The sequence below is a fragment of the Salmo salar genome, chromosome ssa12 (genome assembly GCF_905237065.1).
Source record: "Salmo salar chromosome ssa12, Ssal_v3.1, whole genome shotgun sequence".
NCBI classification, from domain to species: domain Eukaryota; kingdom Metazoa; phylum Chordata; class Actinopteri; order Salmoniformes; family Salmonidae; genus Salmo; species Salmo salar.
The window spans coordinates 39,850,528-39,865,596 of record NC_059453.1 but is presented as its reverse complement, the minus strand read 5'-3'; the positions used below and the strand labels follow the sequence as shown (position 1 = coordinate 39,865,596).

General features: G+C 41.7%; 1 protein-coding gene across 2 annotated transcripts in view; it reads right to left on the bottom strand.

The window, feature by feature from the left end:
- Positions 1-15,069, bottom strand: part of LOC106565027 (CMP-N-acetylneuraminate-beta-galactosamide-alpha-2,3-sialyltransferase 2) — a 48,751-nt gene that overhangs the window by 14,993 nt on the left and 18,689 nt on the right. For both annotated transcript variants that reach the window (XM_014131603.2, XM_014131600.2), the window contains exon 2: positions 1,400-2,287. In XM_014131603.2, the coding sequence (XP_013987078.1) occupies positions 1,400-1,735 (336 nt within the window). In that variant the 5' untranslated portion in view covers positions 1,736-2,287. The remainder of the gene's footprint in view (positions 1-1,399; positions 2,288-15,069) is intronic.

Sequence of the window (15,069 nt, the reverse complement as noted above, 5' to 3'; positions counted from 1 at the left end):
AAACTGTTTGAATGGTGTCTGTGAGTATAACAGAACTCAAATGGCAGGTCAAAACCTGAGAGATTCCTTTACAGGAAGTGGCCTGTCTGACCATTTCTTGAACTTCTTTTCCATCTCTATCATTTACTAAGGATCTCTGCTCTAACGTGACACTTCCCACGTCGTCCATAGGCGCTCAGAGCCCGGGAAAAAACAGAATGTCGTCATTCCAGCCCCAGGCTGAAACACATTATCGCCTTTCTCAAGTGGCCGATCAAGGGACACTGGGCTTAGGCGCGTGACCCGACCGCCCCCGCCTTTGGGATTTTTTTCCTCTGTTTGCCGAAAAGGAGATTCCCTGTCGGAATATTATCGCTTTTCTACGGAGAAAAATGGCGTAAAAATTGATTTTAAACAGCGGTTGACATGCTTCGAAGTACGGTAATGGAATATTTAGAATTTTATTGTCACGAATTGCGCCATGCGCGCGACACTTCTTTACTATTTCGGATAGTGTCTGGAACGCATACGAACAAAACGCCGCTATTCGGATATAACGATGGATTATTTTGGACCAAACCAACATTTGTTATTGAAGTAGCAGTCCTGGGTGTGCATTCTGACGAAGACAACAAAAGGTAATCAAACTTTTATAATAGTAAATATGATTATGGTGAGTGCTAAACTTGCCGGGTGTCTAAATAGCGAGCCCGTGATGCCTGGGCTATGTACTTAGAATATTGCAAAATGTGCTTTCACCAAAAAGCTATTTTAAAATCGGACATATCGAGTGCATAGAGGAGGTCTGTATCTATAATTCTTAAAATAATTGTTATGCTTTTTGTGAACGTTTATCGTGAGTAATTTAGTAAAATGTTAGCGAATTCCCCGGAAGTTTGCGGGGGTATGCTAGTTCTGAACGTCACATGCTAATGTAAAAAGCTGTTTTTTGATATAAATATGAACTTGATTGAACAAAACATGCATGTATTGTATAACATAATGTCCTAGGGTTGTCATCTGATGAAGATCATCAAAGGTGAGTGCTGCATTTAGCTGTCTTCTGGGTTTTGGTGACATTATATGCTGGCTTGAAAAATGGGTGTCTGATTATTTCTGGCTTGGTACTCTGCTGACATAATCTAATGTTTTGCTTTCGTTGTAAAGCCTTTTTGAAATCGGACAGTGTGGTTAGATTAACGAGAGTCTTGTCTTTAAATAGCTGTAAAATAGTCATATGTTTGAGAAATTGAAGTAATAGGATTTTTAACGTTTTGAAAATCGCGCCACAGGCTGCCAGTGGCTGTTACGTAAGCGTCCCACCTAGCCCATAGAGGTTAACAATAAGCTGACAGTTTTGGGCCACATATGGTATATAACCACACTATTTGGCCCCTATCATCAATAATAAACGTCTTACCAGCCACCACTTCAGGGCCAGGGGGTCCATGTTGTTGTCTCCGTCTGTGAGAAAGGGCTGCTGCTGGGGGTCATAGTGCTGAGCGAACCACTCCGAGACCTCCATGTCCGCTATGCAGGACGGACACCCACATATCCTGTCCGGGCTGGGCACAGTGGCACTCGGTGGAGCCCATGTTCGGTTAACAGCGTGAACTTGCACAGTCCTGGAGGTGGCATGGGTCTCCATCAAAGTCATAGACAGGATGTTGTTCTTCTGAATGGTGTGGGTGGCAATCATGACAAAGAGAATCCCACCAAACAGAGCAAACAGGCACAACTTCCTCTTGAAGAGCATGACTGGACTGTTTGAGCCAGTGCCCTGGGTAAAAGGCAGTCCAGTGTTGATGTGTTGGCACCACTGCTCCGTGAATATACTTCGTCAGTGATTCTGGAGTCGAGGGTAAGCACCAGACACATTCAGCAAATATATCAGGAATCTCCCTGTTGTTCCAGCCAGAGGGAAGGTACACTTAAAATTACTGACAAGTTATACATGTAACAAACATGAAGAATAATTAGTTGATACCAGAGTTTATAAAGGAAAGAGGGTGTTTGCTGGATTGTGACCTTGGCCTAATGTGTCCTATTTGGCCATGCTGGTCTGCCACAGGAAGAGGAGAATGAGTTCGAGTAAAAGACTTGACCAAATACTTTTGTCTGCCGCTTATGAAGAGGCACTGCCTTTCCCTGCTCAAGGCGATCGGTGAGGAAATTAAAAAGAGGAAGGTCAAAAATAGAGCCTTCGGTTTCCAAACACCCTGTCCAGAACAAAGAAGGCCCCTCATTGGTTCAACCTCATGTTTCTCTCCAGAGCTCTGGTCTGCATGCGCTGCACAGCTTCCTGCTCCTAGAAGACAAACACATACAGATATCAGCATCTGGAGAAAAAAAGGTCAAACCAAGATGCTTAGGTAAGAAATAAGACAGGGAGAGAAATCAATTACTCCAAAAATCACATACTGAACAGTCACCACAGCCTTTGATTAAACTCACCATCCATGCAGGGCTCAATACATAATCATGAAAACGTCAATCAAACTCATACTGTGTGGATGGCCATACTGTGTGAGCCTTCTGTTGTTTGAACCTTTCTCCTGTTGTGGCACAGAAAGATGAAATCTTGCAGCCTCTTTCTTCACATTGAGTTCTCAGAGCACAACATGATCATCTATGGAGAGGAAAGCCAGAACAACTTGCCTCTCCGCAGGAAGTAGAAACACAATGACTAAGCCTGAGTGTCCGCTCTGCACACAAGTTCATGAATAAAGTCACACGCTGGCTCTGCATTAATGCATCTCCTATAGATACACTGCCTGCATAAACTGTAGCTACAGCTGTCAGGAAAACACAAATAGAAACCTTCTTGCCTTTGTTAAGAGACCATTAACCATTATGCAAGGCTTTCAAATGAATGCATGTCAAACATACCAACTCCTGCGGCTCCCATCCAGTGGCTTTGAATCAATACTGAGCCCCCCTTTGGGGCCAGACTCAGTGGTACCAGGGATGCAGAATCACTTGCATTGCAATAAGCCAGCCTGCTGACTTCCCTCACTGGGCTGTTGCTGCCTCTGGAGTCAGACCAAGTTCTGAGCCTGCTCTGGAAGTTGATCTTGCTAGGGCAGCCTGTGCCAGAAACATCAGCAGCCTTCTCCAATACTCATAGAAGTCTAGATTGTTTCACAAGTTTGAACATCACATTATGGCAGTTTAGCACAGTACAGGACAGTAGTATTATTCAGTAGAGAAGAGTACAGTAGAGTACAGTACGATACAGTAGAGTCGAATTCAGTAGATTACAGTACATTAGAGTAAAGTAGGATACAATACAGTACACTAATCTACATTTCTTTATTCTACTGTGTACTCTAATGTACTTTACTCTGCTCGACATAACTATGTAAATCTAAACCAATTATAGACGTCCATGTTTGGGCCAAATATAGGCCGATCTGGATCGGATGTCTGTGGACGTTGAAAATCAATGCCGGTGTGGACTGTACCAACAAAAAAAAGGCTGGTCTGGACCAAACAAAGTCGCCGCCGTCGGTAAATGCTTAGTGGGTTAGGAACATCTCATTTCAAAACAGGCCATCATGAATGATAATTCTTCACATTTTACCAGTGAAATGTCCAAAGTGCATGTCAATAATTTGATCTCAATCAGTTGCATGGGAATATGCATTTAGATCTTAAATGACTGTTTCATGAGTGAATTAATGCAGATTGTGTTACACTATAAGCCTTTCTTTGTAAGCCCATTTTGTTTCAATCATCGCATATATCGTGCCATTTGGTGAGCACTGTTCAGTTTTGGCCGCATGAGAAAAACATTGACAGCTTCAGATAAATGACTGAGGTTTTTTTGGTGTAACATATTAGAGGCCTATGGTACAGTATATGCTATTATATTAGGTTTTGTTATGTAAAATACTAATTCATCATTGTGATCTTGCGAGACATTGATTCAGCTTTAATCTAACTTTACTAAACAAGCACCATTGTGAGAAGAGATAATATTCCACTTTTAATAATAATAATAATAATAATAATAATAATAATAATAATAATAATAATAATAATGTGATGAGTAGGACTATTAGGTGCAAGCAACAGATCTTGATGATGAGGGTTATTTTAAGCGATTTGAGCGCCCCTCGAATGGTGGTGCTGAAAGGACAACACCATAACCAAGTGATCACACACAGTGGTTCCTCCTTTAAAAGTTGCGAGCTTATGCCGCGGGACTTAGAGGTACCCAGTGTCATGGCTTTATTGCTCCAGACCACTGCAGGGGGGAGTTAGAGCACTCATTATGCATTTGGGTCCCGAGTTTTTTTTCTTTCTAATGACGAATTTGACGTTATGCCACCTGTTGCTGGTGACTTTCTTCAGCAAAGATGTCTGACAAAAACATTACGGTAGAAGCAAATGTCATTAATTATAACGTCATAACGAGTCAAGCAAAACATGTACAATTGAGAGGAATATGTTAGTTAATGTAGAGATACGATTGTGCATCTTTTTTGTCATAAAGTTAACTTACCAAAATCGGTATTTAGCAAGTATTTTTTTCAGTCATATCCAATACCAGGTGTATCAAACTCCATTCTTTGAATGATGCTGTGTCTGCATGTATGAATTACAATTATACACTTCAACAGTGTTTACCACTCCTGCTCCTGGGACATCAATGATTACACATTGTAACTATACAATAGACTAGAACCATGATTTAAGTAAAGGCTGATTTATAATTCATATATACAGAAAATAAACAGTACACTACACTTCCTATGCATATCTAACTCCCTTCATCTGCATTAATCTGAGGAGGTTCTCCCAGCCATGTGGACGATTGAAAACAGGGCAGCAAAGTGTGTTTGTCACCAGAGCAGTTTAGAGCATATTACTATTTGTCTGTGAATAACCAGACCTTCCTAGAAACTTGCTATGCTGAATTCTTGACGTACAACCGAAGGTGCTGCCATATCCTGCCAGCACGCCCACAAGTGAGCCACTCAGGTGGAGAATGACGTGTGGAAGAGTGCGAGGAACGAGATGGGAGTAACAATCCATCCTATTTGCTCTGAGACCGGCATAATAATGTAATGAAACAAGCAGGGAGCAGGTTTCGAACCCTCAACATTCTAGCCCAAAGTCCGCCACGCTATCGACTGTGCCCAAATGTATTAATTGGGGTTGGGGACGATTGTGGCTAAGAACACTATCAATTGGAATCTTTAACAATGTTTCTAGGATGGGCTATAAGCTGAACAATAGACAATTCAACCTTTACTAAAGAATTGTCTAATAGCCGAGCTAGGTGTGAACCCCCCCCCCCAACTTCAGCTAGGTGTGAAACCCCCTCATCCCCAAATTGCAACAAATCATTTGAAGTCAGTTTACATACACATAGGCTGGAGTCATTAAACCTCGTTTTTCAACCACTCCACAAATTTCTTGTTAAGAAACTATAGTTTTGGTGATCTACTTTGTGCATGACAAGTAATTTTTCCAACAATTGTTTACAGATTATTTCACTGTATCACAATTCCAGTGGGTCAGAAGTTTACATACACTATGTTGACTGTGCCTTTAAACAGCTTGGAAAATTCCAGAAAGTTATGTCATGGCTTTAGCAGCTTCTGATAGACTCAAATTATGTAAATGAGCCTATTGGAAGTGTACCAGTGGATGTATTTCAGTGCCTCTTTGCTTGACATCATGGGGAAAATCAAAAGAAATTAGCCAAGACCTCAGAAAAAGAATTGTAGACCTCCACAAGTCTGGTTCATCCTTGGGAACAATTTCTAAATGCCTGAAGATACCACGTTCATCTGTACAAACAATAGTACGCAAGTATAAACATCATGGGACCACGCAGCCGTCATACCGCTCAGGAAGAAGACACGTTCTGTCTCCTAGAGATGAACATCCTTTGGTGTGAAAAGAGAAAATCAATCCTATAACAACAGCAAAGGACCTTGTGACGATGCTGAAGGAAACAGGTACAAAAGTATCTATATCGACATAACCTGAAAGTCCGATCAGCAAGGAAGAAGCCACTGCTCCAAAACCACCACAAAAAAGCCAGACTACGGTTTGCAACTGCACATGGGGACAAAGATCGTACTTTTTGGAGAAATGTCCTCTGGTCTGATGAAACAAAAATAGAACTGTTTGGCCATAATGACCGTCATTTTGTTTGGAGGAAAAAGGGGGAGGCTTGCATGCAGAAGAACACCATCCCAACCGTCAAGCACGGGGGTGGCAGCATCATGTTGTGGGGGTGCTTTGCTGCAGGAGGGACTGGTGAACTTCACAAAATAGATGGCATCATGAGGAAGGAAAATTATGTGGATATATTGAAGCAACATCTCAAGACATTAGTCAGGAAGTTAAAGCATGGTCGCAAATGGGACTTCCAAATGGACAATGACCCCAAGCATACTTCCAAAATTGTGGCAAAATGGCTTAAGGACAACAAAGTCAAGGTATTGGAGTGGACATCACAAAGCCCTGACCTCAAGCCTATAGAAAATGTGTGGGAGGAACTGAAAGTGTGTGTGAGCAAGGAGGCCTACAAACCTGACTCAGTTACACCAGCTCTGTCAGGAGGAATGGGCCAAAATTCACCCAACTTATTGTGGGAAGCTTGTGGAAGGCTACCCGAAATGTTTGACCCAAGTTAAACAATTTAAAGGCCATGCTACAAAAATACAAATTGAGTGTACGTAAACTTCTGACCCACTGGGAATGTGATGAAAGAAATAAAAGCTGAAATAAATAATTCTCTCTACTATTATTCTGACATTGCACATTCTTAAAATAAAGTGCTGGTCCTAACTGACCTAAGACAGGGAATTTTTACTAGGATTAAATATCAGGAATTGTGAAAAACTGAGTTTAAATGTATTTGGCTTAGGTGTATGTAATCTTCCGACTTCGAATGTATCTACCTACACACGGTTAATGTTCTGAAAAAATAAAGAAAATACACTGCTCAAAAAAATAAAGGGAACACTTAAACAACACAATGTAACTCCAAGTCAATCACACTTCTGTGAAATCAAACGGTCCACTTAGGAAGCAACACTGATTGACAATAAATTTCACATGCTGTTGTGCAAATGGAATAGACAACAGGTGGAAATTATAGGCAATTAGCAAGACACCCCCAATAAAGGAGTGGTTCTGCAGGTGGTGACCACAGACCACTTCTCAGTTCCTATGCTTCCTGGCTGATGTTTTGGTCACTTTTAAATGCTGGCGGTGCTTTCACTCTAGTGGTAGCATGAGACTACAACTCACACAAGTGGCTCAGGTAGTGCAGCTCATCCAGGATGGCACATCAATGTGAGCTGTGGCAAGAAGGTTTGCTGTGTCTGTCAGCGTAGTGTCCAGAGCATGGAGGCGCTACCAGGAGACAGGCCAGTACATCAGGAGACGTGGAGGAGGCCGTAGGAGGGCAACAACCCAGCAGCAGGACCGCTACCTCCACCTTTGTGCAAGGAGGAGCAGGAGGAGCACTGCCAGAGCCCTGCAAAATGACCTCCAGCAGGCCACAAATGTGCATGTGTCTGCTCAAACGGTCAGAAACAGACTCCATGAAGGTGGTATGAGGGCCGACGTCCACAGGTGGGGGTTGTGCTTACAGCCCAACACCGTACAGGACGTTTGGCATTTGCCAGAGTTGCCTCAAGATTGGCAAATTTGCCACTGGCGCCCTGTGCTCTTCACAGATGAAAGCAGGTTCACACTGAGCACATGTGACAGACGTGACAGAGTCTGGAGACGCCGTGGATAACGTTCTGCTGCCTGCAACATCCTCCAGCATGACCGGTTTGGCGGTGGGTCAGTCATGGTGTGGGTTGGCATTTCTTTGGGGGGCCGCACAGCCCGCCATGTGCTCGCCAGAGGAAGCCTGACTGCCATTAGGTACCGAGATGAGATCCTCAGACCCCTTGTGAGACCATATGCTGGTGCGGTTGGCCCTGGGTTCCTCCTAATGCAAGACAATGCTAGACCTCATGTGGCTGGAGTGTGTCAGCAGTTCCTGCAAGAGGAAGGCATTGATGCTATGGACTGGCCCGCCCGTTCCCCAGACCTGAATCCAATTGAGCACATCTGGGACATCATGTCTCGCTCCATCCACCAACGCCACGTTGCACCACAGACTGTCCAGGAGTTGGCGGATGCTTTAGTCCAGGTCTGGGAGGAGATCCCTCATGAGACCATCCGCCACCTCATCAGGAGCATGCCCAGGCGTTGTAGGGAGGTCACACAGGCACGTGGAGGCCACACACACTACTGAGCCTCATTTTGACTTGTTTTAAGGACATTACATCAAAGTTGGATCAGCCTGTAGTGTGGTTTTCCACTTTAATTTTGAGTGTGACTCCAAATCCAGACCTCCATGGGTTGATAAATTGGATTTCCATTGATTATTTTTGTGTGATTTTGTTGTCAGCACATTCAACTATGTAAAGAAAAACGTTTTTAATAAGATTATTTCATTCATTCAGATCTAGGATGTGTTATTTCAGTGTTCCCTTTATTTTTTTGAGCAGTAAATATATTTGGTCATGGCTCCCGCGTGGCACAGCGGTCTAAGTCACTGCATCTCAATGTAAGAGGCATTACTACAGTCCCTGGTTCGAATACAGGCTGTATCACATCTGACCGTGATTGGGAGTTCCATAGGGCGGTGCACAATCGGCCCAGCGTCATCCTGGTTGGCCGAGGTAGGCAATGATTGTAAATAAGAATTTGTTCTTACCCGACTTGTCTAGTTTAAATAAAGGTTACATTTAAAAACAACTGGCGGAAACACAGCCCAATCAATAGGAGGTGAACAGTGGCTGGTGCTGAAAATATAGCTAACTTATTATGCAAGTGTTGCACACCAACAGATGGAGAAAACCTACACCAGTTGAGCTATTCATTTCAACAATAATCTTCATCTTAATTTGACTTTACATACAACAAGAGGGCTTAATTGGAGTCTATTTCATCGGAGCCTAGACCAATATAAAATAACCTAACTGGCTGAGGTAGGCTATGAGGCTTAACAGCCTAATAGAAGTAGGATTTTTTTTTTATTAGGCCTCCTTACAATTGCAACTGGTCAAAAATGTAGCATCCTACATAAAACAATAATTTAAAGAAAAAAAGTCTGCACGTTCGAACTAAAACAATTCAACTAATAATGAAAAGCGCACATTTGTAAATCCCAAATTCTAAAAGTAATTGGAAAGGTAGATACAAATGATTTGTGACATTGTGGTTACAATAAAGAATGTAAACAAGATGCTGTGTTTTTATTTACAGTAGTGATGGACAACTGGAGGCATTTTGAAAACAGGTTTTCAAACACTTGTTGTCACAAGTGTACTGTAGTAATGTAGCAGGTGTAGCCCATCATGCAAATGTTTCCTATTAGCAGGACAATTGACTTTTTATAGCCCAGCTACTGTAGTGAAAATCCCTCAACTTGCAATGTATTCGATGCACAAGTACTCTAAAGTGTTACATTTCTAACTCAAAACAGCAGTACAGTATTTCTTAATCAACATCTTTATACTTTTGTTAATAAAATAACGAGAAAAAAGACATTCAAATGCGGATGTTTATTTAAACTACATTTTAGTCGCACTTCCACATATAAAACCTTGCTGAGATGAGCAGCATTTGTGGAGAGTCAGGCGGCATCGGCGGAGAGTCTAGTGGAGAATGACGTGTTGAAAAGGGCGAGGAATGAGATGGTCACAATCCATGCCAGGCCCACCTGTGAGCTCTGGAACTCCAGCTCCGACAGGCAGAGTCAACATACGTGGCGGGTTCGTCAGGTCGTCGGTTCACCCTGACATTTCCATTCTTCTTCTGACAACAGACCAACTGCTCACCAGGCACAGCAAGGGCCGCCCGGACCATTATGTTGTTCTTCTATTCCAAGGATGTGTAACCGAAGAGATACCACGAGTGGGAACAGAATACAAACTGGGATGGATCCCGAGGATAATGTGGCTTACAGAACCTCCATATGTTCATCATTAATCTTGTGTCTCAGAAGTTTCTGTCCAACCCAAAAAGCATTAAAGACAGAGTTAATGAGTGCTTGAGGTCACTGAGAAATTCTGGACATGGCCTGCTCTCCCTTATGTAAGGAATTAGGCACTTTCCCATGTTTACTACAGTATGTATTGTAGGCTATGTTTACTTGTCAGACTGCACAGTAGCCTAATAAAGAAATGCAGGTGGCTTATATCTTATATCTTAAAAGCATATACTGTACAGTACTGCATTTCTTCATCAGGATCTATTATGCTTTCTTAATAAAATAATGATACAAATACTCTTTCAAAATGCAGATGATTTAGTTATGGATCCATAACAAATTACTATGGGAATAAATATCACTGATTTACAGAAATATTGGAACAAAGTAATCTAATGGAGGCAAACAATTTAGAATCCTCCAATCCTCTTACGCTATTGCCTACTTCCAACCGTCACGTTGTACAGCTCCATATTTTCCATTCCATCCTAACGGAAACCCTGAGGGGTTCGTTTATCATTTTTCTAAGAATAGAAACACCGTAATATTAAATAAAATTAATTAAGCCAAATTTCTTAAGAATCAATCCCATATACTATGTTATTACAAAAAAAGGTTTTAAATTCTCTGGTAATGCCAATATGGAAGACTATCAAATGCTTCTCAAAGATACTAGCACTAACTTGCATTAACAGAAAAAATGGCTGACAAATAACGTGCCACAGAATGCTGCAGAAGCCCGCAAGATGTGCTGCAGTACGACGCAACTTTTAAAGGAGGAACCACTGTATCGTTCTGGGTTCCACTGCACAAGAGGGTGTCCATGGACCTTTATGAACATCAAGGCAGACACTGTGAATTTGTATCCTAGATCGCATTGGTGTGATAAGGTTCATGCGTTGGATGTTTGTCTGCATACGCAATAGGTGTTAGGTTTCTGTAAGCTAAGTACTCGGACAATAGGGTGAGTTCAAGTGCGTCGTACATGAGCCCCAAGTCCATAACAAACTGTTTTGAGGACAGCCGTTTTAGCAGCCCCTGGGAGTTCCGTCTGTGGCAGTTCTTGCTACGTCGGATTTGGAACGCTCAAAGTCAACGGGCCTCTGCACATGCCTACTGTTATTCATCATTCACGGCACCACCAGAGAGAGAAGACAAGTAAAAGGTGGTTTCTTCCCTACCTATAGGCTGCTATAGCCTACATATTTACTTAGTTTCTCATTCTACTGTTTTCATGACATTTCTGTGGTAATTAAATATAATTTAAGATGTATATTAATACATTTTCCAGAAATATTTGACCAACTCTGTGTATTCTCTAATTGAAAAAATTGAGGGAGCGCTGCTCCCCCGCGCTACTGAAGCACTACATCCCTGCTCCCCACCTAGCCTCTGGCTGCCATGCTAAAGCGGAGTTGCAGGGATAATCCGCAGAGATCAGCTGATCCTCAGCTGATGCAGTGGAAGAGTTCTGTTAGATGAGATCATATTGGTGCATGTCTGTCCTCTCTGGTCCTGCTGGAGACCAAACTGCTAGAGATCTTATCCTCAGAAGAGTGCAGCAAAAGTAACCCAGTCAGCAAACCAGCAGGCCCAGGCCCACACACTTCACATTACAGGGAGGTTGGTGGCACCTTAATTGGGGAGAATGGGCTAGTGGTAATGACTGGAGTGGAATTGTAACAAATACATCAAACAAATGGTTTCCTGGTGTTTGATGCCATTCCATTTGCTCCATTCCAAACATTATTATGAGCCTTTCTCCCTTCAGCAGCCTCCTGTACTTCACATTCATTATGCAATCAAATGAAGGCAGGAAACCCTGAATTACAGGGCCAGGGCAAGAGAAAACACCCACATGGGGATACACCGGGAATCACAGCCGTCTGCTATTTATGTGCCCAGGCATATACACTTATGCTTAAAAGCAGTAGCTACTACTAGATTATAGGATAAAAAAAAATACTGGATACAATTCTGATTATCCCTAATCTGCAAAAGTGTGCTTATTTTGCAGACTATGTTGGAGTGGCAGCTTTCATACAAATGTGTGTTTTGTTTCACAGAAAAGCAGATATGGGGAACGTTTTTTCTCAGTCTAACAATGCTTGTGATAACTAAGCACTAAGTTCCCAGTGTAGGGTAACATGTGTCTGGTGTGTAGTTATCAACAGTACAGATCTGCAAAACTTAATCTAGGTTTATTTTGCCGTTGTTACCAGGGCAGGATTAAGAAATCATAGGCCCTTCCCGGCACACCATTTTCTGTAAACAACTCTGTACACCAAGATGCAATTCGATGGATGGTCAAGTTACTGTTGAAGAAAAAGGGCCTTTATAATAAAGCCATAACATTTGCAATGTGGCAAAGGCTACAGTTGAGCAGAGGCGATTTAGGATTTCCACACATAGGGAACATTTGTTAGCATGGTCCGATATTTTTTTTTGCCTTTAAAATTCTACATCATTTACATGAAAGAAGACATTAGCTGAATCGTTTTTAATACCGCAAAGGATCAACATCACTACCAAGTTCTAACAGTATCTGGAAAACGTGTGAAATGCTTGATAATGTATGTGATATCAACAGAGGGGTATCTTTTCTGGGTGATTCGAATATTGACTGGCTTTCATCAAGCTGCCCACTCAAGAAAAGCTTCAAACTGTAACCCGTGCCTGCAACCTGATTCAGGTTGATCAGTCAACCTACCAGGGTAATTACAAACTGCACAGGAATGAAATCATCAACATATATTGATCACATTTTTACTAATGCTGCAGCAATTTGCTTTAAATCAGTATCCAAATCCATCAGATGTAGTGATCACAATTTGGTAGCAATATCTAGGAAAACCAAAGTTCCAAAGGATGGGTTATACAATAAGTTTTGTAGTGATTCCTATGTTGTTGATATAAATAATATTTGTTGGTTTGTGGTGTGTAATGACCAACCAGATGCTGCACTTGACACATTTATGAAATTGATTCCAGTTACTAATAAGCATGCACCCATAAAGAAAAATTACTCATCAATCCCCATGGATTGCCTCATCCCCATGAAAGGGATGAGGCAAAAGGAATGGCAAATAAGTCTGTCTGTACAATCAATTGGCAAACGTACTGCAAATTGAGAAATCATTTGACTAAACTGAATAAAAAGAAGAAGAAACTATACTATGAAACAAAGATAAATGATGTAAAGATTGATAGTAAAAAGCGTTGGAGCACCTTAAATGACATTTTGGGCAAAAAGGCAAACTCAGCTCCAGCATTCATTGAATCAGATGGCTCATTCATCCCAAAACCTACTGATATTACCAATTACTTTAATGATTTTTTTTCATTGGCAAGATTAGCAAATTTAGGCATGACATGCCAGCAACAAACGCTGACTCTACACATCCAAGTATAACTGATCAAATTATGAAAGACAAACATTGTAATTTTGAATTCCGTAAAGTGAGTGTGGAAGAGGTGAAAAAATTGTCTATGAACAATCACAAGCCACTGTTATTTGCCATATCTTTAATCTAAGCCTACTAGAATGTGTGTGCCCTCAGGCATAGAGGGAAGCAGAAGTTATTCCGCTACCCAAGAATAGTAAAGCCCCATTTACTGGCTCAAAAAGCCAACAAACCAGCCTGTTACCAAACCTTACTAAACTTTTAGACCAGATACAATGCAATTTTACTTAAACAAATTGACAGACTTTCAGCATGCTTTTAGGGAAGGACATTCAACAAGCACGGCACTTAAACAAATGACTGATGATTGGCTGAGAGAGAAATGTTTTGTTAGAGTTCAGTGAGGTTTTTGACATTATCAGTCATAGCCTGCTGATGGAAAAACGTATGTTATGGCTTTACACCCCCTGCTATATTGTGGATAAAGAGTTACCTGTAACAGAACACAGAGGGTGTTCTTTAAGGAATACCTGGGATAGGATAAAGTAATCCTTCTAACCCACCCCCTCCCCTGGCTCAGAACAGGGCAACACGGCTGGCCCTTGGATGTACACAGAGAACAAACATTAATTATATGCATGTCAATCTCTCCTGGCTCAAAGTAAACTGTCAAAACATGCTGATACAACAGTGGCTAAGATAGAGAGAAGTTTGTCCATAATAAAGCGCAGCTCTTCCTTTTTTAACAACACTATCAACAAGGCAGGTCCTACAGGCCCTAGTTTTGTCACACCTGGACTACTAAGATTGTATAACTGCCTTAATTTTGCTGGACCCCAGGAAGTTGTGTGGTCAGGTGACACAAAGAGGGACCTCGGAAAATTACAATTGGCCCAGAACAGGGCACCCCGGCTGGCCCTTAAATGTACACAGAGAGCTAACATTGATAATATGCATGTAAGTCTGTCATGGCTCAAAGTGGAGGAGAGACTGACATCATCATTACTTGTTTTTGTAAGAAGTGTTGACATGCTGAATGCACCAAGGTGTCCGTTTAAACTACTAACACAGCTCGGACACACATGCATACTCCACAAGACATGCCACCAAAGGTCTTTTCACAATGCCCAAGTCAAGAACAGACTATGGGAGGCGCACAGTACTACATACAGCTATGTCTACATGGAACTCTATTCCACATAAGATAACTGATGCAAGCAGTAGAATCATATTTATAAAACATACACCTTATGGAACAGCGGGACTGAAAAGACACACACACAGGCACAGACACACATACACATGATAAGACACCCACTCTACACATACTTACACCTGGATTTTGTATTGCAGATATGTGGTACTAGAGTAGTGGCCTGAGGGAACACAATGTGTTGTGAAAAGTGTTATGAAATGTAACGTCATGTAATATTTTAAACTGTATACAGCATAACTGCTTTAATGTTGCTGGAACCCAAGAAGAGTAGCTGCTGTCTTGGCAGAAGGCTATATTAGGTTGTAATAAATATACAGTGGATTCGGAAAGTATTCACACCTTCACTTTTTCTACATTTGGTTGCGTTACAGCCTCATTCTAAAATGTATTAAATACATTTTTTACCTCATCAATCTACACACAACGACATGGTGAAAACATTTTTTTTT